Source organism: Propithecus coquereli, unplaced genomic scaffold (genome assembly GCF_000956105.1).
Source record: "Propithecus coquereli isolate 6110/MARCELLA unplaced genomic scaffold, Pcoq_1.0 Scaffold221, whole genome shotgun sequence".
Taxonomy (NCBI): domain Eukaryota; kingdom Metazoa; phylum Chordata; class Mammalia; order Primates; family Indriidae; genus Propithecus; species Propithecus coquereli.
The window spans coordinates 2,500,427-2,525,852 of NW_012147301.1; the positions used below are offsets into that span (position 1 = coordinate 2,500,427).

Consider the following 25,426-nt stretch of genomic DNA (forward strand, 5'->3'; position numbering starts at 1 on the left):
CTCCTCCCCCCTCCTCCCACCGCCCTTCCCCTTCCCCAGCATCCAATAGATGTTGTTCTGATATGTGCATTTATGTGTTGGTTAGTTAATACCAATTTGATGGTGAGTACAAATGGGTCCCATTCTGCTGCTCTTGTGGTGCCCCACTTTGGATAATGGGCTTAAGTTTAATCCAGGAAAGTGTAAGAGGTGCTAGATCACTGTCATTTCTTATCCTAGGCAGTCTTTGAACAGGGTGCCCCAGGTCGGGGATTAGGGATGCCCCCCTGGGGTTCTGCTCTGTCCCCCCTCGGCCAGCCTTATGTCGTCGCCTTCTCTCCACAGCATGACTTCAGCCTGGAGAGGAGGGCGCTCTTCTGGGTGGAGGCCGCCGTGTGGGGACCCCGCGCGTACCAGTGCGGGGCCCCGGGGACCGCATCAGCCCCTCCGGCCTGGTTCTTGCTGGTCAGCCCCGAACCCGGGCTGGCGCCTGCGCCTGCCGCAATCAAAGAGCCGGAGGCCGGACCCCAGGAGTGGCCCGAGGAAGAGGAGGAGGACAAGGAGGACGAGGAAGAAGCCTCCTCTGCCAGCGAGGACGAGCCGGGCCCCTGCGACCCCCAGCCCGGCTCCCCGGCGAGCCCGGGCCCCGGCCCTCGCCTGGGCTCGCTGGACGTGCTGCGCGGCCTGAGGTCGGAGCTGGCCGGCGCGCGGCGGCGGCTCTCCGCGGGCCGGCTGCCCGCTCGTCCCCGCGCCCTCCTGCACTGCTTCCGCGGCCGCCGGGCGCTGAGCCTGTGCTCCGGCCCCACGCCGCCCCCGGGACCGGCGCCCCAGCTCCCCGGCGCCTCCGAGCCGGCCCCGCGGCCATGCACGGCCGGCGCCGTGCCCCCGCTGCGGAGCCGCGAGCCCACAGTCGCGGTGAGGACGCCGCCCGCCCTGCTGGGGTCGCCGCTCAGCCGCCGAGGCCCCCGTAATCCGGGTCCCCAGCCCGGTCCGCAGCCTCGTCCCCTCCTGCGCGCGCTCCTCCTTCCTGCCCTTAGCAGCTCCCACCCGGGCCCTGCGGCGCTGGCCTTCCCGCGGCCCTTTGCCCAGATGCTCCCCGTGCAGAGCCCCCATTGCCTCCGTTTCCCGCCGTGGCTGCCTTGCCTTTAGCCTTTATTAGGGCGCCTGTCACAAGGATTGTGATTATCCAGGACCTGTCTGTCTCTTCCACTGGAATTTGAGTTCTTTTAGGGCGGGGATTGGATCGCAGTTCATGTTTGTTCCCAGAGCAGACTCGACCCATAGGGGGCGCTCCAGTCAATGAATGTTGAGTTAATGACGGCGACTGAAATCAGGGGATTCCCGCTGGGTGCGGTTTGCTGCAGGCTGGCGAGCTGGAGGCTCAGTCAAGGAGTGCCCACCGCACAGTCACTTCCTGCCAGACACTGGGCTGGGACAGAAAAGGTCAAAACCCAGGACAAGGAGAGTTGGCCAAGGGGGTGTGGGACAAGGCCCAGCACTGAATAGTGGGGTGGGGTGTTGAGATGGAGGGGCGAGGGCTGCTGCAGGCTGGGAAGGCTTCAGGATGGAGGAGGTGAACCCGCAAGAGCCAGGAGCAGAAATGAAGCCAAAGAAGTTCAAGGCCCCTGACTTTGTCCCTTCCAAGGTCCTGCGTTAACATTACCCAATTTTTTAAATTCATAATTGTCCTTTTTCTTTAAAAGGTCTCTTCCAAATTGTATAAATATCAGACTCCACAAAACCTGGATCCGGAGCAGATGGGGGTGGGTCAGGATCAGTAGCAGAAGGTGGCAGTTGGGCATGGCTTTCTGTCCCCCAGCAGGCCCACAGCCAGGCCAGGAGATGCAGCAGAGTAAGGCCAAGGCGAAATTCTATCCAAAAGACAGAGACTTGAGGGCTGGCTTTTCCTCCTCACTGGTGTGTGAGCCTGGGCAGGCCACCGAGCACCCCCTTCTCTGCCTGTGAGGTGGGCCAGCAGCCCTTCCCACAGTTGTTTAGAGCCAACGTGGTGGAGGAGAAGAGGCTCTGTGAGCTGGACGGGCACTGCCGACATCAAAGACCAGATGTTGATACCGGGAAGGCTCTTCCTGGGTCAGGACTAATTTAACTCAAGCAACAGCTCTGTGGGAGGGATGGGGCAGTATTCTATAGATAGGAAACTGAGGCGGAGGGTGACTAAGAATCCTTTCGAGGATGCAAGGGTAGACTGGCTCCTGAAATTTGGTTATTGTCCACCCTGGAGGTTATGGGCAGAGCCCAGGGCAAGTTCACGGCAGGGAAGCCCCTGAGAAGAGGGGGATGGGTGGGGAATTCATATCTCTCCCATACTCACTCCAGCCCCAGAGCCAGGGCAGCAGCTGGGCTTTCCTTGGGAGGAGGGGACAGGGCGGAATGTTCCGGGCTAGCAGAGGGGGACTCCCCACAGGAGATGGGTTGGCTAAACAAACTGAAATGTCTTCAAGCCACCCTCCTTAATCCAGGGTCTGTTTGGGTGTCTCCAGCATCACAGCTGAGGGGGGTGCCCAGTTCCTACCCTGCTTCATGCCCTGCCAAACCTCAGCCCAGCCAAACTCAAGAAGGAGGGTCTGGCTGGGAAGATCCACCCCTGTTCCCCCCTCACTAAGTTGTGGGGTAAAAAATTCCTGTGAACAGGGTTCAGGTCCCAAGCCCAAGTTGCTTATCAGGTCATTAACTTCTATGAGCCTTCATTTCAATATCTGTAAAATGAGATAATAGGATGGACCTATCATATTTCTTTTGCAGAGTGTTCTAGCAATAGGTGACATGTTAGCATTTGCTGACAGTTTCTGTGTGCCAGGCCCTTGGTAACCCCTTTTCTCACATGGGCTTATTTAAGCCTCATATCAGTCCTGTAAGGTAGCTTCTGTGGTTGCCTTCGTCTTGCAGATGAGTAAACTGAGTAACCAGTGGGGAGCAGGGGCTGCAGGACTCCACGCGCTCCACAGTATCAGCTCCTTACTCTGTAGAAGGGGGTGCACAAAGGCACCTTTTAAAATGTCCAGCCCAGATGGGTGTCACCTCCTGTGGTAACTGACGTGTCCAGCCTGTCTGAATTTCAGTCCCTGAGCCCGTACACCTGCCTGCCGCCTCCTGGGGAGACACCCCAGCCTCTCGACACGTGCAGATCACACCCTGATGCTGCGGCTGACCTGCTGTCCGCCCTGAGCCAGGAGGAGCAAGACCTCATCGGGCCAGTGGTGGCCCTGGGATATCCCCTGCGAAGGGCCATTGTGGCTCTGCAGAAGACAGGGAGGCAGAGCTTGAGCCAGGTGAGTGGGGGACCCGGAGCTGAGGGGCTGTGAAGCTGGAGCCAGGTGAGTGGCCACGTGGTTTTCATCTTTAACGCAAAGTTTCGTTTCCTTCTCTTAGAGGCAGAACTCAGCCTGGCTTTAATCATGGGGGTTTGTAAGTTTCTAGACCCTCATGCTGCCTCCTCCATAGGGTTTTACCAGGAATCCCCATACCCACTTGAGAAGTCTTAGTATTCGACTCCTGTCCTGAACCCTGCCCCAAATACAGGGTGGCTGGAGTTTGGACAGTCAAGAATCTCTCCAGAACTGTCCAATAAAACTTTCTGTAATGAGAGAAATGTTTTCTATCTGTGCTTTCCAAAACAGTGGCCACTAGTCAGGTGTGGTTACTTGGAATGTGGCTAGTGTGATTGAGAAACTGAATTTTAAATTTTATTTAATTGTAATTAATTTAAATTTAAATTCAAATAGCTACATGTGGCTAGTAGCTACCATATTGGATGGTGCAGCTCTAACCACTTCCCTCAACGAATAATTTATTCATACTCACATCTCTCTCTCTCCCTTTTCATTTACACATCCACCCTCTAGTCAAGAGTATTTCTTGGGCACTTCCTGGGGGTTTATATACAGCTAGGAGCTGTTAGGAAAACCAAGGTACATAAAAACTAGTGTTGTGGGCTGGGTTCCCCAGAAAGCAGACTCAGATGGAGTTTGGCATGCAGGATGTTTAGTAAGGAGGCCCTGGGGTCAACTCCTATGGAAGGGAGGGGACCAAGCAGGAGTGGGCAGAGGGAGAAGTTGAGCAGTAACACAGGCCCAGTAACGGCATCAGCCAGCCCCACAGCTCTGGAGCATCTGTGGCCCCTCAGAGTTGTCCTAAGTGGGGCTGAGATGGTCAGACCTTTATACCCCTGCCTCAGTCAGGCATGCATGGGAGAAGTGGATCTCTGCAGTTAAGAAAATCCCCGAAAGGTATCTCCCAGCTCTCAGCATTTGGGGAAATAAGTCCTTCAATGAAGGGGTACCTGGAAGGTACATTATAGAGTCTACCACACCAAGTTCTGTTCTTGAAGAGTTCACTCTATTGGAAGAATGGTGGACACTTATGATGACCTCAGAAGGTAGCACTCCAAGCCACTCTAATGTTTGGAAGCAGACCTTGACCCCCAATATAAGCCAAGAATGTAAGAGCACCTGCAGGGGAGTGAGGACCCCCAAAGTGCCTTTAAAAAGGTGCTAGTGACAAGATGCTGGGAAGCAGAAGGAATATGAGTGCTATAGGGGTGTTTCTGTCATCTATTGCTGTATGACAAACCACCCCAAAACTTAGTGGCGTAATAGAAAAACCATTTGTTTGCTCATGATTCTCTGGATTGGCAATTTTGGGGTTGGCTCAGCTAGGTGGTTCTTCTGCTCATCTCAGCTGGGGTCTCTCATATGGGTACAGTTTGGTAACTCAATTGGGGTTAAATGGTCTAAGATGGCCTTACTCTCAATCCAGTGGTTGGTGACACTTGTCAGGTGGGTCACTTATCTCCAGCAAGCTAGCCCACTTAGTTCCAAGCATGCAAGAGTGAAAGGTGCAAGGCCTCTTGAGGCCTAGGCTGAAACTGTACATAGTCACTTCTGCCTTATTCTGTTGGTCAAAGCACGTCTTAGACCATCCCACAGTTATTTATTTTTTCAAGACACAAGACCTTGTTGTGTTGCCCGGGCTGGTGTTGAACTCATGGGCTCCAGTGAACTTCCCACCTCAGCCTCCCAAGTAGCTGGGATTACACGGGTCACCACCATACTCACTCACTTGGCTTCCAGATTTAAAGGCTGGAAAAACAGACTCCACCTCTTGATGGGAGGGAATTCAAAGAATTTATGACCAGTCTCAATTTACCACAAGGAGGCTCCAGTGATCAAGAAAGGCTTCATTAAACACATTCCCGCAGCTGGAAAAAAGAATAGAAAGGCCTCTTGGAAGTGGCAAGCCTTGAGCTGAACTTCAAGAATAGATAAGATCTGACTTTGAAGGAAGGAGAAGAGATGACATTCCAGGCAGGAGGGACAGGGTGAACAAAGGAAGGAAGTGCTTGGGAGGCCCCAGTCCTTAGTCTTGCTGGAGGAGAAGGTGCACGAGGCGGGCTGGGAGGAATAAGATAAGGGGAATTGGGGACAGACCAGGGTGCCTTGCGGGCTGGGCTGAGAAGTCAATAAATGACCCAGCAGGCAAAAGGGAGGCATGGAAGGACTGCCTGTAAGCAGGGTCAGGAGGTGACATTGAATGCCATTGCCTGCACTCCCCTCCCTCCACCCGAATGAAATGTTCTGCTTTGTGCTGTTTTCTTTTTATTTATTTTTATTTCAGCATATTATGGGGGTACAAATGTTTAGGTTACGTATATTGCCTTTGCCCGACCCGAGTCAGAGCTTCAAGCGTGTCCGTCCCCCAGACGGTGCACACTGCACCCATTAGGTGCCTCAGCAGAAGGATTGGCCTGGCTAATTTTTAAATTTTTTGTAGAGATGGGGTTCTCACTATCCCCCAGGCTGGTCTCGAACTTCTGGCCTCAAGCGATCCTCCCACCTCAGCCTCCCAGAGTGCTGGGGTTACAGGTGTGAGCCACCATGCCTGGCTGGTTGCTGCTATTATACTTTCCTGACCACTTTGCAGATGAGGAAACTGAGGCCAGGGAGGTTCATACAGCCAGTCAATGGCAGCACTAGGGTTCAGGCCAGGCTGGCCCAACTCCGAATCTTGGTTGCACGGTGCTTTTTCTCTCATTTTCTGTCTGAGAACCTCCTGTGACAGCATTCCAAACTGATAGGAGATTTAAGAGCAGATCTAAAGTCACCCTACCTTACCATGCCGCTGAAAAGCCAGGGCCTTGGCCAGGAAGCTGGCCAGGAGGGCTGTGAGGGGCCAGGTGCACAGTGGGGCTCTGACATGTCTCTCCAGTCCCTCCAGGCCCTGTGACAAGGCTGAGGTCTCAGGCCATTGTGGTGGAGATCTGAAGATCAGTCAGAGCCAGCACAGGACCCTGGGCTCCCAGTGGGTGGGCTGGAAGGATTTCCCTGCATTGGGAACACTGTGTTTCCAGATATAGCCCGGCCACCTGCCTGGCCCCCGGATCTCTGGGTGGCCTTCCTCCCCAGTGGGCAGTTGGGTGCCAGGCCCCAAGGAGTGGGCCCGTGGGGCCTTTGGATGACTTCATCTATCCTCCCCCACCAAATAAGTTTTTCTTTCCATTCTATGAAGTTCTATTAACTTAGAAACTCTTTTGGGTTCAGATTCCTTTTCCCATTGAAAGACACACACTGCAGTAAATCCTTTTTGGCCAAGATAAACAACAGATGGCCCAGGAGGGAGGACATCAGGTGATGGAGACAGGGCGCTTAGAGTCTGGGAGAGGAAAGAGACACAGAAGAGAAGCTTTGTCCATCACTCCTTCCTGCCTGCCACAAGGCTGGCTAAGCAGCAGAATCTTTACAAATGTGGACTCCCAGGCCCCATCCTGAGGGTCCCAGACGGTGGATCTGAGGTGGGCCCAGGGGCCTGTAATTTTAAAAGATCTGCAGATGGTTCTGACATCCAGCCCAGCATGGCTCGAGGTCAGCTGTCCCTGGTCAGTGATTTTTAGCCTTGGGTGCACACTAGAATCACCGGGAGAGCTATAAAAATCCCCACGCTCAGGCTGCCCCCAGACCAATTATATCACAACCTTGGAGGTGAGGCCCAGGATCAGTAGTTTTAAAACTCCAGAGGCGGCTGCAGTGAGCACTGAGGCTGCGAGTGGGTGAATCACAAGGTGAAGGGAACATCCACTATCTGCCCTTCCCGCCCTCCTTCTGAAGGGGAAGGTTTTCCCGTAGAAAACTCTGTCCTCTAGCGCCGGCTCAAAGCCCTCCTCTCACAGTCGATGCCTCTGATGGACAAGGCATTGACTAAGAGGTTGGGCAGGTGATCTGGGCCTTAGTCCGGGGACCCTGGGCAAGCCACCTGCCCTGCCTGAACCTCAGCTTCCTCAACTGTGAAAGGAGGGCTTGGGTGAGTGGTTTTCAGAATGTCCTCAGAGCAAGGTCCAGGTGCTATGGGCCTTGTCAGGTGCTCCGGGCAGGACCACCAGACTCCAGGCTCCCATGCCCCCCGGCCCCAGTTCTCCCAAAGCAGCTCTGATCTTATCCTGTTATTATTGAAGCTTCCTTGAGCTTGGACAAACAGTTTAGGAGCTAAACAGTTTGAAAACTATTAGTCTAGATGATCCATGTTTTCAGCCCAGCTCTGAAGGTCTGCTGTTCCTTCTGCACGCACGTCCATAATTCTTACCGTCTGGAGCCTTCGCTTGGCACCCACTCCCCATAAATCCTGCTCTGATGTGCCTGGCACTGATGTTGTCCCGTATCTGGTTTATCTCCCCCACTACGCTGTGAGTTCCCTGATGTAGTTCTTCCTTCATTTTATAAACACAGCATGCATTTATTGAGCTGCTTCTGCCCGCCATGCTGGGCGCTGGAGACAGTGGTGAGCAAGACACGACCCCTCCCTCGTGGGGGGAGAAGTTGGGGGGTGGGAAAGACTAGAAAGCTCAAGGGAAGCAATTACGAAGCGAGACGAGCTGTGCAGGGGAAGCACAGAGGACGAGGACTGAGGGGCAGGGAAGGGGCCTTGCCTGAGGGGGCCGCATACGCAGACGCCTGGTGGGGGCGGGGGGGACTGAGACTGTGGGCAGGTGAGCAGGCCTTGGGGCCCCCGAAAGGAGGCAGCTCATTATCCTGAGGGTAAAGTAGCCCCTGATGACTTCAACAGGTTTCAGGCCTGCACCCCTTTCCTGCACTGGGACAGGACTGCTGCGTAGCGGGGGCTCGCGGAGGCCCAGATGACAGAGCTGTGTCTGGGGGGTGGGGTGGGATGCACGAGTGTGGTTGGGAGAACAGGCCAGGGCGAGTGGGTGGTGCAGGTGTGTACAAATACCTGGGGTGGCAGGTGAGACACCTTTGTTTAAAGCCTGTCCTGCTCCGCACTTAGGCTCTGCGAACTCCCTAGCCCACTCTGACAGTCCTGTTCCTGGATTCCAGCCCCCAGCTTGCAACAGTTGGTGAGGACCCACTGTCCACCCGTCCCCAGATTGTCAGAAGAGGCCTCTGTTCCTCTTCTGTTGGTTGCATGAGGTGGGCTGCCCAGCGAGCCTGGCCCTGAGCCCAGGCCCTGGAGCGCCCGCCCGCCCGCACCCCTCTCACCAGCCCTTCCCCTCTGCCCCTTCCCGCCCAGTTTCTCGGCTACCTCAGCGCCTGTGACCGGCTGCTGCGGCAGGGCTACGAGGAAGGCCTGGTGGAGGAGGCCATGGAGATGTTCCAGTTCTCCGAGAGCCAGGTCAGCAGGGCCTCCTGCCAGGGCCCCAGGGGTTGGGAGGGCTGAGGGTGCAGCACGACCCTGGTGGCAGAGCCAGCCTGGGGGCCCCTCGGGAGAAGGCCTGCCTGCCCTGCCCTGGGGGGAAGGAGCCGGCCAGGGAGCTGAAGCATGGGTGAGGGCGGGAGGATCAGAGGAAGCACTGGAAGAGGTGGAGGAGAGATAGGAGGTAGCACGGAGCGTGGGCTTTGTTTTATTGAACTGCATCAACACGGCAGGTATTACTGAACGCCGGTCTTTGTCAGACACCCAGATAGGAGCCACGGGCAGCGCAAAGATGCTAGAACTCTACACGGGGAGTTTGCTGCCCACCCAGAATGCAGGCAGGTGTGTGCCCAACAGTAAATTCTAAGTGCGCGATAGATGCTTGGAATCCTGTCTACAACTGGCAGAGAGATCTTCACAGAGGCTGAGGGGACAGAGGAGTGGGCAACATGCCCAGGAGGAAAGAGGGAGGAGAGGCGAAGTTTCAGGCTCCGGAGTCAGAGGAGGAAGGCAGGCAGAGGCTGCGCTGTGGGACCCCGGCAGTGTTTGGGGCACAGAGCCCCCGGGCTGTGCATGCTCTGGACACCAGTGTGCCGCCTGCCTCTTTCTGCCCCAGCACCAGAGCACAGCGCCCAGCGGGAGGGCTGGCAGTCCAGCTGGGACAGAGCCCGTGGCCAGGCTGGGCTTCTTTCCTTTTAAAAGTAAGGTGCTCCCCAGGATCATGCCACCTGGCCTGGGGGGACCACAGCTTTTGGGACTAGGCACAGCAGGCACTGGGATGGGGGCTCCCCAGGGCTGAGGCCAGGCCTCGCAGAGCCCCCAGCGCCCTCCCTGCCTCCTCTTCCCCAGGCAGGGGAGTTCCTGCGCCTCTGGGAACAGTTCAGCGACATGGGCTTCCAGCAGGACCGGATCAAGGAGGTGCTGCTGGTCCATGGCAACCGCCGAGAGCAAGCCCTGGAGGAGCTGGTGGCCTGTGCGCAGTGACCGCTGGGCACTCCCCAATGCCCAGGCACCCCCGTCCAGGGCCAGAACTGGCAATCCATCCTAACTGTATTATTAAACCAAGTAAGAATAACAAAGCGATGCATGTTACTCAGTATGAAAACGCAAACAACGCCAAGGGGGAGTAAACACCAAAAGAATCAGCTGGAAAGAGTTGAAGGTGTTGCCTCTGGGGAGGGCAGATGGGAGAGCAGGGCAAGGAACTGTGGTTTTCATACAAGCCTTGTAAAACTACCTGTATTTGACTCTTAAACTGCATGCATTAGTAACTCTGATGTTAAGAAAATTAAAATAACTAAATGATGGATAGCTCTCCTGAGTCCTGCTGAATTCTAGTCTTGGTGTGGAAAGGACATCGAACTGCAGGTCAGAAGACCTGATTTCTGATTTTATGTCTGCTCATGTCTGGCTCAAGGCCTCTTTGGGCCTCAGTTTCCCCAGGAAAAGTACTGAGATTTGACCAGGTCAAAAGTTTGCAGACCTGGCTGCTATCCTTCATAGTCCCTGGGGAGTTGGTTAAAGAATCCCCGGCCCCAGCCCTGCATGTTCTGATTCAGAAAGCTCAGCTTGGCAGCCCCCAGGATCTGTTTTGTTTCATGCAGGAAGCTCTCTGGGGATTCTTTATAATGTAACAGGCCCATGGCCAGCGTGTGTGACCCTCAGGACCAGCCAGTCTGGGTCCCCTTCTGTTCTGACAATCTGTGGTCCTATGTCAGTCTTTCCTCCTTTCAGGGGTAGGGAGGTGGGGACCAGAGTTGTCTCCAGTCACCCCAGGCCTATCCTTTAGAGGCCCCCAAGGATTGAAGTGACCAGTTTCCGGAGGCCTGGTGGACTCAGGCAAGCAGAGGTCAGAGCCCAAGACACTGAAGCCCCTGCCCTCCCGGCTGGCCCTCTGCAAGGACCTGTGGCAATTGATACAGAATCAACACCTCTCGGCCCCTCCACCCTGCAAACAGGGCTGGACCTGGAGCTCAGGCCTGTGAAAAAACAAACAAAACTTCCACATTTCTCAGGGCTTCAACCTCGCTAAGCCTCAATGCCTGCCAACTTGAAATCACATTAAAAATATTCTTTGGCCTTAAAATTTGCTTTGAATAACTTGCAGGCAATGCAAAACTATTTGAGAAAACAGGCAAGATGGCATAAAGCTGGTCATGTGTCTGTTGCCAAAAATAAAACTACCCCTGGAAAAGACAGCAACATTAAAGTTTAATTCCTAAGATGCAATGTTAAGTCCTCAGCCATTATGTTTATGATTAAGGCAATCTGGCCTCAGTTGGCCACTTTATTAAGTCCTCCTGATTAGAGGCGACCATTTGGCAGGCCCTCACCCACCCGTTACTCCCATCCTTCTCCCACCTTCAAACCTTTCCATTTTTAGAAAATTATTGCTTGAAAATGAGAAGATGGGAAAATTAGTTTAAAATATTTTTTATGAGGCAGAATGGTGTGGTAGAGGCATGGACTCTGAAATCAGATCTGAGCTGAAACTGCAGCCTTACCACTAGCTAGCTGTGTGACTTTTTGAAAGTCACATAACCTATCTGTGCCTCAGTTTCTTATCTCTAAAACCCAGATGCTGAAACTTTCCAACTGTGATGATTGAGCGGGATGGCACACAGGAAGCCTGTAGCATGGTATCTAGTCACTATTTACTTATTTATCCATATCTATATCCTTCCCCATCCCATAACCACTACTGCCTTTACTCTCATCATCCTCGTCGTTATGGTCAACAAATCTCCGGCATTTATAATCCAACTTGGAAAACCTGGGAGAACCTCTCCACCCGTGACTCAGCCTCTCTGGTCGGCAGGGTTCACGAAAGTGGCTGGATAGGAAGATTCTGGAAGTGCCACCTGGGAGAAGGGCAATCTCTACAGCTAATATCAAAGGTCAGGTGGCTGCCTTGGTGGTTTCCTGAAATAGCAGCAGATGACACACTTAAGTGACCTGAAGGCGTGGTCTGGACAAGGTGGCCCCTGGAGAGGAGGCCAGGAGGACAGTGGCGTGTCCCAGCTCCAGGCAGCACACCGAGGCCTGGCCCAAGTGTGCAGGATGAAGAAAAAATCCTGTCTCGGTTCTTACTCTCCCTTCTGACTGCTATGCTCTGTCTCTTCTTCCGTGTCCCCATCATGTTCCCTCAGAGGCCAGTGCCAGCAGGTTGACAAAGGCCTCCCGACTGACAGCAGGGATGTCTCCTAAGCCATTTCAGGCTGAGACCACCAGTTCTTTGTGTGTTCCCTTCCCAGGGAATGTGCCATTGCCCTTGGTCTAGTTGACCCTCCACCTCCGTCTTAGAAGGACCCTCGTGATTACATTGTGCTCACCTGGATAATCCAGGCTAATCCCCCATCTTGAGATCCTTAATTACACCTGCAAAGTCCTTTTTATCAGAGAAGGTAACATATTCACAGGTTTGAGGGATTAGGATGTGGACGTCTCTTGTGGGCCACTAGGCAGCCTACCAAAAGAGAGGCACTGCTTAACCCAAAATAATACACGACTACTGGCAGAATTTCAGGCAATCACATAAGGGAGTCTTGTTGTGTCTTATATTTGTATTATACAGCGGACATTTCTATTTTAGGACAGAAGGACAGCAGAGCAGGCCTCCCGTGTGGCCCTCTGAGCTTCTACTCTAATAGCTGTGGTGCAGGTGGGGCAGCCCCTCCCTGAGTCAGGGCCTCAGGCACGGCTGGGCCCTCGGTGGCCGGTGGCCGGCTCAAGCAGACACAGCTGGCACACTCCTCTCTCTCCTCTGGCAGGAGCCTCGGCTGCTCTTGCTTCGCTTTGACTTGACCTTGTGCAGCTGACAGCAATCTCCCGGCATGGGGAGCAGGGCCGGCTGAGGGGCTGCCAGAGGCTCCTCTCAGCCTGACCCTTCCACTCTGGGCATGGAGGAGGGGGACACACTCTCAGGTCACAGCTGGCCTCCGATGATTACCTGGAGAAGTCAGGAGCCCCTTCCCTGTCCGGGACCCTCCTCCCCTGTCAGCCTCCCCCAACCCCAGTCTGACCTCCAGCTGCCTTGTCCTGTCCTCTCTGGAGATTGAAGAATTCCTTTGTTGACCTCTGCAGAGAAACCTTTGCCTTCTTTTTCTTTCAAGACAGGGTCTTGCTCTGTTGCCCAGGCTGGAACACCGTGGCTCCATCATAGCTCACAGCAACCTCAAACTCCTGGGCTCAAGTGATCCTCCTGCCTCAGCCTCCTGAGTAGCTGGGACTATAGGCGCATACCACCACACCCAGCTAATTTTTAAAAAAAATTTTTTTTTAGAGACAGGGTCTTGCTATGTGGCTCAGGCTGGTCTCGAGCTCCTGGCCTTAAGCGATCCTCCTGCCTCATCCTCCCACAGTGCTAAGATTACAGGCGTGAGCCCCATTGCCTTTTAAAAGAGGACTTGGGGAGAAGGCAATGCCCACTTCAGAATAATGGCTCATAAGTGACAGGGTTTCAGGCACAGCAAAAGCTGGTGAAGGGAAGCGGTGACCATCCATTGTCTCTGCATCAGACCCACTGAGAGGAGGACTTGGGGCTTCAGGGAGCTCAGGGAAGAATCTTTCCAAATGAGGGCTTGGGGAAGGCTTCCAGAGCCCCTCTTTGGTACAGGACCTCCTGGTGCAGCCCCCCTGCCCCGTCTTGATCCCCAGGGCCAGGCCCTTGTTCCTAGAAAACCTTAAACAACCAGGACTCTCCCAGAAACTCCCTCTCTGTCACACACAGTCTTCGGTGGGAGTGAAACCCTGCCACTGGCACTATGTGGAGGAAGTTTGGGGTATGTGTGCCTACATACTGGGGACAAAGGTGACAAAAGTGATCAGGACAAAGGTGATCCTGAGCAGGGCAAAAACTGGTCACTTAGCTCTACTCAAGGGCAGTGCCCACTCAACCACCAAGTCCTTTGTTAAGCACCTGCTCAGCTTGCGCTGGTCCCGCTGAGAAGACGCTGTCCTGAGTTCCAGGTGCTGCAGCCCAGTTGATGAGCCAAAACTACCACCAAAGAGCCATTCATCTGCTGCTTCTGTCGCCCTGCAAACCTTTATTGCACCCCAGCAGTGGGGAAGGTGGGATGGAGCACAGGAAACGCCTCCGCCCTGGAGGGAGCTGAGAGCAGGTCGGTGCCTGTGCTGGGGACGCGGTGGAGGCGGAGGGACAGGCAGGCTTTGGCCCAGTGAGGGCCTCTGGAGGTTTCTCCTCTGCCAACACCCCCATGGAATGGGGTCCGAGCCAGGCACCCCTGCGGGCTCCACACCCAGCCCAGTGGTGGGGCACCCGCCCCCAGCCCAGCCTCGCACTCCCCTGGTGGGTGGCCCTCCCTCCTGCCCATTCTCCTCCTGAACCTGTCCTTATAAGGCCACCCACTCAGGAGACGTGCGCGTTCTGTGTCCTCTGGGTAGCTGCCCACACAACGTCATCTGCTGTTTTACAGCTCGAGATTTTTAACCTATGATTTTATTTTGTCGTCAAGAAAATATTTCCAGGTTGAGCAGAGACATTAACTGGGTACCAGACGAGGACAGAAGGATGGAAGCCAGGGGGCTGGGGACAGCCCCAAGGCATGGCTTAACCACAGGTTCTAAACACCCCCAGCAGCCAAACAATTTCAAGAACTTCAGCAGGCCCTGGGCTGCCCATTTCCCCCTGTTCTTAAGTGACACCCTGTGTCCTTGTTCTTAGGGGAATTACCCCTCCCCCTGCCATGGGCCATCTTAGTGTGTTGTTCGTCCAAGCGCCTTGTCCTCTCCCGGCACATGTCACCCACACAGGGTCAGTCCGACTCAGGCCTGGAACCCTGGAGTCCCGAGCACACTCATTCTGCTGTGGCCTCAGTGGGGCTGTGAAGAGCTCCTGCCGCTGGGGCCCCTCGCAGCTGCTCAGTCCTGTCCCTTTCCAGCCAGGTGCTCTGGCCTCCCCAAGGCCTTCCAGTAAGATCCCGCTCTCCTAAACTTCGCCAAGGGAGCTTTCCCTCGCTGACAGCCAAGGCACAGGCACCCCGCTGCATGCTCTGAGGGCACCAGCGAAGGCAGCGGCCAAACGGGTCGGAGTGTGTCCTGACTCCCTGCGAACCCAGAGAGAGGCCTAAGACTGAAAACCTGGATGAGGGACAGTTGCCCCCCGCAGGCTGCCAGCAGGAGGTCTGAACCTGGCTTGTCTCTCTGCCCCTGCACCTGGCACAGCCTGCGGTCAGAGGAGGTGCTCAGAGGCATTTTCTGGCTGAAGAATCAGGAAAGGAGGGAAGGAAGGCGGGAGGGAGACCCAGGGGCGTTAGCCCTGAGGCGTGGCCCCTGCTGCAAGGGAACTGCCTTCCACAGGTTTCACCGGATTCTCGGGCAAAGACCTGCCGGAAAGTATTGAGGGAAGCTCTAGGTACTTGGCATGACACTATCAGGGCGGTAATGTCGGGGCACAGAGACAGCCCCCCAATCCTTAGTAACCAGCCCCTCAGAGCCTGGAAGGACCCTGGGGCTGGGCCTGGAGTCAATCTGCACAGGCCCCTGGTGCCCAGGGGAGAGAGGTGCCGGCCGGCTCATGACCCCTGGGACGCGCTCCTTCCGTATGGCACGGGAGACAAGCATGGGTCGCCGTCCCTGAGCAGGCCAGAAGCAGTGGCCACACTGTGGGGACCAGGCTGAGCTCTGGGGAGAGGAGCAGGTGCTGCTGGCCAAGGACACCACCACCCCTGCATCTGTGAGGAGGAGCTTTGCTTTGTCACGCCAACCCCAGGCCATGTGCAGGCAGGTGACCAATGAGATGGCCTACGGGCAGACCAGAGGTGTTTGGGGGCTTCAAGGTAGGAGGCTGAAACTAAGAGAAGCATCTTGAGCTCCCCAGGAGTTCAGGGACCTCAGTTACAGGGCTGAGGCCCAAGGGTCGTAGGGATGACACTCTCTCCGCATCTGGATCTGTGGTGGGAGGGCCATCTGCACAGGCCAGGGAGGACTCACATGCCTGCCCCTCCTCCCTCCACCAGAGGGAGCACTGTCCCATGTCCCTAAGGCGGTAAGGGGCCAGGGGTTACATTCTAGAGACAAAGCTCTAATTAGGAGGAATGGTGGGACATGCTTTCAAGGCCAAAAGCTCCTCTTTGGGGCTCCCAGACACACCACATAGTCATTAATTGTCTTCTCCGCCTGAAGCCAGACCTACGCTATTGCCAAGGTAATCCACTCGCCTGAGGGAAGAGAGCTCTCTGGCTTACGAACACTTACTGTGGGCCAGGCACTGTTCTAGGCCTTTCTGTGCACGCCCTCACTTACCCTCCCAGCAGCCCGTGAGTTTAGGTACTGATGTTGTCCACTGACAGATGCCCACCTGGGACTCAGAGAGGTTAAACAACTGCCCAAGATCACACAGACAGAAAGTACTAGAACTGAATTAGAATCCAGAAAGTCTGAGCTAGCAGCTAGAGCATCCCTCCCACTACACCAGCTCCCCTCTCGACGAGCCTGCACACATGTCCCCTCACCTGACCCCACAGCCAATGTATGCACTGACACATCTGCAATGATGGATGCAAATGAGGGCTCAGAGCGGTGAGACAACCAGCCGATGTCACCCAGCAAATGGATGACAGGGCTGGGCCTGGAGCCAGGGTCTCCAAGGCTCCCCCTGGGTACTCCCGTGGATAAGCCTGGTAACGGGCAGGTCTGGCCAGGGCAGTAGAGCCAGGCCCTGCCTAGAGGCCGGGGCTGCAGGCCTGTCTGGCCCCCACTTGGGAGTGGCAGCAGATCTGTGCACCCTGGAGCTCATGCATCTGGTCCTGTTTCCATTCCCAGCCACTCCTCAGAGAGCTTCTGAAGGCCGATTTTTTCCCCTCAAATTCAAGTTGCTTGAGAGGCAAAGCCCCCGCTTCCGGTCACTGAGTCACCTCCCCTACCCGTAAGACATTCTTCTGGTTCCCATCACTGTGTACTCAGGCCAAGGCACTGAGATGGACGTTTTCCAGTATCCTTTCCTGTGCCCGAGCCAAGCCACGCAGTGACGGATGCCCAGAGAGCTGAGGGTCAGAGGGGACACGGCACATATCCAGCATGGTCTTGGCAGGAGGAGATGGCACACTCCAGTCAGGTCATCAGAGGAGAGCTGAGGAAAGAGGCTGTTTACACGAGGGGGAGGGCCCCCAGAGGGACAGTGCAAGGCTGGTGACCCTGGGCTCTCACCACTCCTAGGCCTGAGGGGGAAGGAAGGGGGCGGCCACCACGACCTGAGACCCAGACAGCTGCACGGAAAGGACTACCTGACAGGAGCTGGGACTCAGGTCAGTGAAGGAAAAAAGGTCAGCACAAGACGACCCTGCAGGGAGGGAGCCGGGAAATAAGTCCCCTGACCACACACTGCTCTCACCTCCCATCTTCTGCTGGTGCCCGAGCACAGCGTAGTCATGGGAGCCAGTGATGTCACCTGAGCAGGCAGCCTCCGAGGCACAGGCAGGAGGAGGACCAAGAGCGGATCTGGAGGGACAAACGGGAGACGGGCAGCACAGGGCTGGATGAGAGCCTTGGTGTCCGACACAAGCAGCATCTCCGTCATACTCACCTGCTCAGACACTCGCGGTGGCTCCCCACTTCCTGCAGCGTAAAGCCCAAGTTCCCCCGCCCGGCACTCAAGGCCCTTCACGCTCAGACGCCAGCATCTCTGGCCCCACAACTGCAGGTGCTTCACAGAACCTGCACGCCGGCTCGGTATGAAGGAGTATGACCATCACTGTCTCCACTCGATAAAGAAACCAAGTTGGTCCAAGATCACACAGCTGGGAAGCGACGGCGCTGGAGCATGAAGCCAGGTCCCGCCGACGCCTACGCCCAGGCTTAACCACTGCGCCATCCCGCTCCTCTGAGTGGTAAGCACAGACTGCGGGAACAGAGTCCCTTCAGCAGACCTGCGCCTTCCCCACAACAGGGGTCTGTTATAGATGGAGGGAAGCAGCGTGGAGGGCGAGGACTGCGTACGCTGGCCTGTGAGTTCTCGTCGCACCCTGACGACAGCCCTCCGGGCTAGGAGCTGTCATCTCCGGTTAGTTGAGACACCTTAATTTCAGAAAGGTTAAGGAATTTACCTTACCCACGCTCAAACAACAGTCCCTGTCAGAGCGGGGGCTTGACTCTGAAACCAGCCAGCTGGCGGCTGGCAAGCAGGCCTGAACCCTGCAGAGTGGCGCCTACGAGCCCCTCAGGCCCCTGTTTCCACCCCGATCCAGTGCTGTTTCCCTCGGAGCACCCAAAATGCCCTCTGCTAAGCAGGACTTTGGGGTTAGGAAGGTCTTTGTAAGATCCCAGTTAGAATGAAAATGTTAACTGGAAAGAGAAGCATACTGGGCAATGGCTTCCAGCCTCCCTTAGCGTTGGCAAGTGTGTGTGTGTGTGTGTGTGTGTGTACGCACACGTGTGCACGCATGCATAAGCGCACACGTGTCAGATTTGAGGCTACAGGTGCCCAAATACCACCATTAGAGAGAAACTCCTTTATTTCTATCTGTTGAATCAAAGTCAAGCACTGAAAGAATGGGACGCAAGAGGGGTGAGCATTACGGGAAAGGATGGAGGTCTGGGGTGAGGGAGGGCAGGCCTGACGGGTCACTGTGGAGCGCCTCCCTCGTGGTGTCCTGGCAGGCAGCACAAGAGTTCAGCATGTCACGATGGGAGGATTCTAGAGAAGCAGGTTTTTAGCTTGGGCGGGCCACCGCACTGCTGTGTGGCTCCAGGCAGGTTGCTTGGCCCCCTCGACCTTACGTTGCTCCCCTGTGCAAAGAGAGGGATTGGACTAGATGCTTATACCCTGCTCTCAGACGCCACGCCCAGCAAAAGGCCCCCTTCACTTTTGTTAGTTGCCGAGACACCAGAGAGAGGGGCTTCCCCTTTTCATGCTTCCCCACTCTAGCTGGGGCAGAATCATGAGGGCCACGGGGGACACTGCTGGGATGAGACTTCCTCCACCGGGGTCCCCTCCCGTGCCCACCGGCCATGCTCAGGGGCAGCCTGTCTTCCGACAGCTGTGTCTCCCACTAGCACAGTTAATTTGCTGCCGTTCCTGGGAAGTGACAGCAACTTGAAGCAAAGCAATTAGGATGAAAAAGAGGCCCAGCTGCTTGGGGCCAAAGGAAAATAAACAGAGCAGCCCTGTGTGTATTCCACGGCCAAGAGGAGCAATTCCTCACCGGATGATTAGTGTTTCCAATCCCAGCCTCTTCCCTTCCCTTGAAGGAAGAGAAGTGACCCACAAGCGGCTGCTGTTCCCAGAGCCCGCTCTTCCCAGGGTGGACTTGACAGCTCATCACCTTCCCAGAAAAGTCTTCCCTGGCCACCTGCCCAACCCCCACAGCCCTGCCAAAAATGACACCCCTCTCCTCCGAAATCTGAGGGCCTTTCTCTGTACCTCTCCTATGGGGTTTCCCTTGATTAACTGATCAATTGATTCATTCATTCATTTTTTTTCAACAGACATCCATTAAGCACCATGCATTCATTCATTCATTCAACAAATATTTCTTAAACGTCTACTATGTTCTAGTCACTGTTCTGGGTCCTGGTGATACAGCAGTAAACAAAACAGACAAAAATCTCTGTCCTCATGGAGCTCGAATTTTAGTAGGAGGAAACAGACAATGAACCAGTGAAAATGCAGCATGGAAGATGATGTTGAAGCTATGGAGGAAAATAACACAGGAAAAGGGAGTAGGCTATGCAGAGAGGGGAGGTAGATTTTAAGCAGGGAGGTCAGGAAAAGCCTCAGCATGAAGGTGACATCTGAGCAAAGACCTATATGAGGCAGGGGGGTAGCCAGGTGGCCAAGCGAGGGCAGCAGGCCAGGCAGAAGGACACCGTCTGCAGACGCTGAGCTGAGAGAACCTGTTGTGTCTGAGGAAGAGCAATGAGGCCAGAGTGGCAGGAGATGAATCAGGGAGGAAGCGGGATGGGAGATTCCAAAGGACCCTGGCTTTCATTTGAGTAGATGAGGAGCCACCCAAGGGTTCTGAGAGGAGCAGCAACACGACGGACTGGAGTTTCATTAGGATGGCTCTGGCTGCCATGGGAACACACTGACGACGGGAGGCACCGAAGGAAGCAGGCCCTGGCGGAGTGTGGGAAGGACTAACTTCTCCAGCCTCGTCCGGCAGGCTATGTAAACAAAACAGGATAATCCCGGGGGAGGAAACCCTGGGTGCAGGGCATCCGGAGTCGGGGTCAAAGAGAACATGTGTGGAAGACTGAACAGAGCTCTAGCAGGTTGGGCTGCAGGGCTGCCGCGAGGTTCGGAGGGGAAATGCTCCCTGCTGTTTTAAGCTGGGTATCTCTCTCTGAAGGACAGACTTCTCAGAGTGGCCTCTGGACTGGACAGAGATTTCAAATCCTGCCTTCTGAGCTTAGTAACCCCAATTGTCTCTGAAATTCGAACACCTGAACCTGGTTTGTGCCCCCAAACACCTTCACACAGTGGACGAATATTAAGTGCCAGGGTATGAGAGGCTGAGAGCATCTCTAGTCCTGGGTTCAAGACCCTGCTCTTCCATTTAACTGGCCATCTGACTTTGGGTGAGTCATTTTGGCTTTCTGCTGGTTTCTTCGCCTGCAAACCAGGCATGGTAACCATCTCTGCTGAGGGTGGTGGGCAGTGAAGACGCACACTGGCTGTGGGTGGACAAGGAACCCTAACAGGCCCTTAGGCTAGGGGAGAAGGTGGGCTGGTTCTGAAAGCCTCCCTCACACTTCCAGAGAAAGAGGGAGTCATCTGTGGAAGTGCAAACACCCCCTCATCCCCCCCAGGGCCTAAACCAGTCATCAACACCCTTGTGAAGTGGGCCACCAGTCTCCCAGCTATATCCTAAGGTGAGAGAACCCAGCACAGTTAACTTTCCTACAGAGAGAGGAGCAAGGGAGCAAATGACCCTCAAAAAGAGGTGGGGGTGCAGAGAAGAGGAAAAGGGAGGGGAGTGTCAAGGAGACTATCAGCAACACCCTGTCCATCTCGGAAAGTCAGCCAAGCAGAAAACAAGCACATGCCCCTTCCTAGCTGTGCCTCTTCCAATCACATGCTCTTTGGTTTCATCTTCCTTTAAGAAGGGCAGTAGGAGCCGGGCGCGGTGGCTCACGCCTGTAATCCTAGCACTCTGGGAGGCCGAGGCGGGCGGATTGTTTGAGCTCAGGAGTTTGAGACCAGCCTGAGCAAGAGCGAGACCCCGTCTCTACTAAAAAATAGAAAGAAATTAATCAGACAACTAAAAATATATAGAAAAAATTAGCCGGCCTGTAGTCCCAGCTACTCGGGAGGCTGAGGCAGATGGATCGCTTAAGCCCAGGAGTTTGAGGTTGCTGTGAGCTAGGCTGATGCCATGGCACTCACTATAGCCCGGGCAAAAGAGTGAGACTCTGTCTCAAAAAAAAAAAAAAAAGGGGCAGTAGGGGCATTGCCGAATTGTCTACCACTTAAAATCCTTAACAGCACAAATAAGTCAACTGTGGGAAAGCTGTGAACTCTGTTATTATGCAGAAAAGACATGTCAGAAAGGGCTTCATCTGGATGAACAACCAAACACCAGGAGCCAGGAGGCCCCATTGTAGCAGCCCCAAGTGCAGCCAAACACAAAGTCCTGTGGGTTTCGAGAGCCTGTCGGCAGACGCATTTCCATGCTGCAAGTCTCAGATTTTCAGCATTGGATAGGAAGCATAAGCAAGGAGGAATATGCTCTACTGTTATGAAAAATTATCCATAACTTGGAAGTAAGGAAAAAGGAGGACTGCATGTCTTTTCAATGTCACGTTGGGACAGGGTTGAACAGTAAAGGGCTATCTAATTCTCAAGGGGAGTGTATGTTTGTTTTACAATTTACTATTGATTAGGACTCAGGCTTTGTGAAGTCACATGCTAACTTGCAGGTGTGTGCACAAGTGTGTACGCCCATGTATGAAAAGATGAAAGGGAATTCTGCCCAGTAGAGAACCACAAAAAGTACGGCTTTATTGCCCCATAAGACATTAACCAGCTTGCTCTTTGACATAGCAAACATATTTCAGAATGTCTTTTCCAACTAAATATACAAATATCTGTCTCTGAAATGCTCTTTTCAACCAGCTTTGCCATTCTATGATTCCCTTATTACAAGTTAAGTAAATCTTTGACGCGTAATAAAAATTATAGTTTGATGGAACCACAAGTGAGGGACTCTCCCATGCCATGTGGCTTTGGGCCGGTCACTCAGCTTCTGAACTTCACGTATCTCATCTGCCATAGGGTGAGGGCACCCAACTCCCAGGCCCGAGGTAGGTGCGGAGGTGTGAAAGTACTTTGCACATCATTCACGAGATGCAAAAGTCAGGGTTTATTGCTGTGACTCATCAGACTATGCTACTCCAGGGCTGGAATGTCCCAGGCTTCTGAAGGCAGCATTCTCCAGATTTGGGACATAGGTTAGGAGCAGGGGCAGCTAGGGGCAGCCCTGACACTAGCCTCCACATCCCGGAGGTGCCATGCTGATGCTGCTTTCTCCACTTCTGATGAGGCCAGGATTTCCCACGGGCCTCAGGTCCTGGAGGATGGAGACCATTCAGAACCACTCAGAGAAGTCTGCTGGAGGGCTGGGCAGGCCATCAGCCCAGAAGCCAGAGCTGAGTATTCTAGAGGGACAAGAGTCCTCATCTGACAACAGAGGTCAGCACCAGATCCCTGACTAGTGGCCTCTATCGCCTGGGTTCTCTCAAGACGTCATCATTTTACTCTGCAGGTGGGGAAATGCCCCAGCTAACAGCTTGGGATCTCTGCCCTTACCATCCGCACATGCGCGCACGGCTGTGCACACAGTGATGTTACAGCCAGGGGCAGGAAAGCGAAGAGCTGGACCAGCCAGTCCTAAAGACGAAGTTGGTATAGAGCCAACAGACGGGAAGAGTAAAGGCACTCCAGGCCCAGGGGGATGGCAGGAGCAGAGGCTAGGATGAGAGGGCGAACCTATAGAATGTGGAGGAGGGGATACAAGTGAGGAAGATGAGGGAAGACTGGGCTAGTGTCTTGAGTGACCTGAAGTCATACGATTAACAGTCCGCTACCCCTGTGGTGGGGCAAAAAGGGGATGCGCAAGGTGCTTACACCTGGATGGTCTCCTGAGGCTCCCCATCCCCAAAAGAGGATGTGGGGAATCCCTTTTCTTCCCCACAGGTTCAACTCAGTTATCTGCTACAAGTGCACCCAGCCTCATTCCTTCCCCAGACACCTCCAACTACAGCTGCTCGGCCCTCAAGACTGGGCTCACAGAGACCCTTCCCACCTGCCCTAGCCTTCCCCATCTCTCCTCTTCTGAGCTCAGTCTCCACGGTCTGAACCTCTCCTTTCAGCAGCTGACTGTACCCTGCCTGTCTCTTCCATATAGTCTGTATACTCTCCTCCTTCCTGGAGTTATGTATTTTTCCTGTTTTCCCTTTGTTCTTACTTCTTCAGTACTGTCTTTTATCACATTGTGGATGGGTTTTTTAAAATTCTACATGTTGCTTTCAACTCTTTGTGGATTTACAACTCTTTGTGGATTTACTTACAAGTGTGTGTAAACCTTTTTGTTGTCCTGTAACTGTTAAGATTTTTTCAGGGCTAGACTCTTTGTGGACCCCTGTCTGACAAGTAAAGCTCTCATTAGGCCTAGCACTGTGTTGGGCACACAGTAAGTACCTAATTCTCGCCTGATCGGCAGTTTGATTAACATCACTTAACCCACTCCTAGCCATACTCGATTACTGACCCATTACATGCAAGTCTGGATTACTCAAATCCTAACACCCCCTCTCCCAACCCTCTGCACTGACATCGTGACCCACCAGCTCTCAGCAGAGCCCGAGTGATTTGAAGGCTCAGACCCTGGCGTGGTCATTGCTCCCGAGGTTCTTGGACATGGCTACACCACCAAAAGGCACCAGACCTGGGCATGTCAACAGAAAGTAGTTCCCAGAAGCTCCTAAGGCCAGCCTCACACACTCAGCCTGGCTCAGGGAAGACTCGGGCCGTCCCCTCCTAAAGCCAGCCCAGGGGTCACAGTTCTGGCAACGGTGAGGCCACAGGCCCTGGAGTGCCAGGTGGCAGCCTGAGGAGAAAGGTCTGCAAGGATCCAGGCCGTGGGAAGCCGACCTTCTCCCTAAGCAGTCGCCAGGTGCCGCCCTCGATGGCGTAGAGCAATGTGAACATGCGGTTGACCGTATAGACGGTGTCGCCGCGTACCACGGCCGTGAAGAGCGCTCCCTTGCTGTTGACGAACTGGCCGGGCAGCGCCGTCCACTGACCTGTGGTGAGGTTGAGGCAGTCGATGGCACAGTGCAGGAAGTCGTCGGAAGGCCCGTTTCTCACCACGTAGAGACTGTCGCGGTGGGCCACCATGCAGTGGCCGTAGCTCTGCGGACGCCGCAGCTCGGCCACCGGCAGCCACAAGTCACCGCGCGCCACGTACTCCACCACGGAGGTGGTGTCCGCCGGCCGCCACAGGCACACGAAGAGGCGGCCACACGCATGGGCGCAGGGCGGACCGGCGGCCGGCTGCGGCAGGTCGGCCACGAAGCTCCAGCAGCCCGCGGCCGGGTCGTAGCGCTCCACGGAGCTCATGGGCGTCCTCTGGAACTCGCCGCCGACGGCGTAGAGGCAGCCGTCGAAGCCCGCCAGCGCCGTGTCGTAGCGCGGCTGGTGTGGGCTGGGGAACTCGCGCCACGTGCCGCCGTCGGGGTCGTAGCAGAAGCCCAGCTCCACCACCTCCTTGTTGGCGCCACGCACGCCGCCCACGATGTAGAGCTTGTTGCCCAGCGTGGCCACGCCTGCCAGCAGCGTGCTGGCCTCTAGGGGCAGCGGGGCCAGCGTGCGCCACGCGTCCTCCTCCTCGTCCAGGTAGCACATGGTGCGCGACGCGTCCTCCAGGAAGCCAGGCGCCGGCGCGTGCGTGCTCACGGCCACGTAGCTGCTGGGCCGCTGCGCCGCCACGTAGGCGCGGGCCTCGGGCAGCGCCAGCTCGGCCGCCAGCTCGCGCCCGCCGTCGCGGATGAAGAGCGCCGCGCTGTGGAGCACGTCTCGCAGGCCGAAGGCGGCGGCCGCGTCACACAGCAGCGCGCAGTTCTCCGACGTGAGGCTGTGCTCCAGGAAGCGCGCCAGCGCCGGCGCCTGCAGGAAGGCGGCGCACTCCACGGCCTGCAGCAGCTCCTCGGCGGCCGCCAGCGCCGGCCGCTCGCCGCGCAGCACCTGCAGCGTGGTGCGGAAGCCGCCCGCGCTCAGCACGCCCAGGCGCACCTCTGCCGCGCGCGCCTCCCGCATGCCAGAGCGGAAGAGGCCGCGGAAAAAGCCGCAGTGCTCCACCAGCAGGGCCTGGTCGGCCTGGAAGAGCTGGCCGCCCACCCACACCTGCACCGGCTCCTCCGGGCCCCGCGGCATGGCGAGCCTGAGGGCCGGAGGCCGCGCACTCTGGGGCTCTCCAAGAGCGGAAGAAACTTCCCCGGGGGATATAAATATCTCCCTGGCTAAAGATAGTGCGGCTCATGTGATGTGGTGGCTCGCAGGCTGAATGGCTGCGGGCCCGGAGGGCATCTGGAGACCTGGGTGGTCACTCATTTCCACAGGAGAAAGAGTAATAATAGTGACCATGTACTGAACACCTACTGCATACTGGGCACCGTGAGGGCTGCTGACAAAGATATCCCATGGAACCCGCGCCATACCAGCTGTGCGCCATCGTGCAAGTCCCGTAACTCCCTGACTCATGGTTTCCTCATGTTCTAAATGGGACACGTACTGCACAGTATTGGGACAATATCTGTGAAGTCTTCCTAACGA

General features: G+C 55.4%; 2 protein-coding genes across 2 annotated transcripts in view; one reads left to right on the plus strand and one right to left on the minus strand.

Moving 5' to 3' along the window:
- The window catches only part of UBAP1L (ubiquitin associated protein 1-like), a 29,706-nt gene extending 19,990 nt beyond the window's left edge, over positions 1–9,716 (plus strand). Inside the window, exons 3-6 of the mRNA XM_012644850.1 lie at positions 325–894; positions 3,060–3,269; positions 8,515–8,616; positions 9,487–9,716. Coding sequence (XP_012500304.1) covers positions 325–894; positions 3,060–3,269; positions 8,515–8,616; positions 9,487–9,621 — 1,017 coding nt within the window. The 3' untranslated portion in view covers positions 9,622–9,716. The remainder of the gene's footprint in view (positions 1–324; positions 895–3,059; positions 3,270–8,514; positions 8,617–9,486) is intronic.
- A 13,934-nt stretch (positions 9,717–23,650) lies between these two features.
- On the minus strand, positions 23,651–25,027 carry KBTBD13 (kelch repeat and BTB (POZ) domain containing 13). Its single transcript, XM_012644855.1, has one exon. It carries the CDS (start codon positions 25,025–25,027, stop codon positions 23,651–23,653), a length of 1,377 nt encoding a protein of 458 aa, XP_012500309.1.
- Positions 25,028–25,426: the final 399 nt, after the last annotated feature.

What these genes read in the sequence shown, in the direction of transcription:
- KBTBD13 (XM_012644855.1), bottom strand. Translation starts at nt 25,027, where the DNA reads ATGCCGCGGGGCCCGGAGGAGCCGGTGCAGGTGTGGGTGGGCGGCCAG.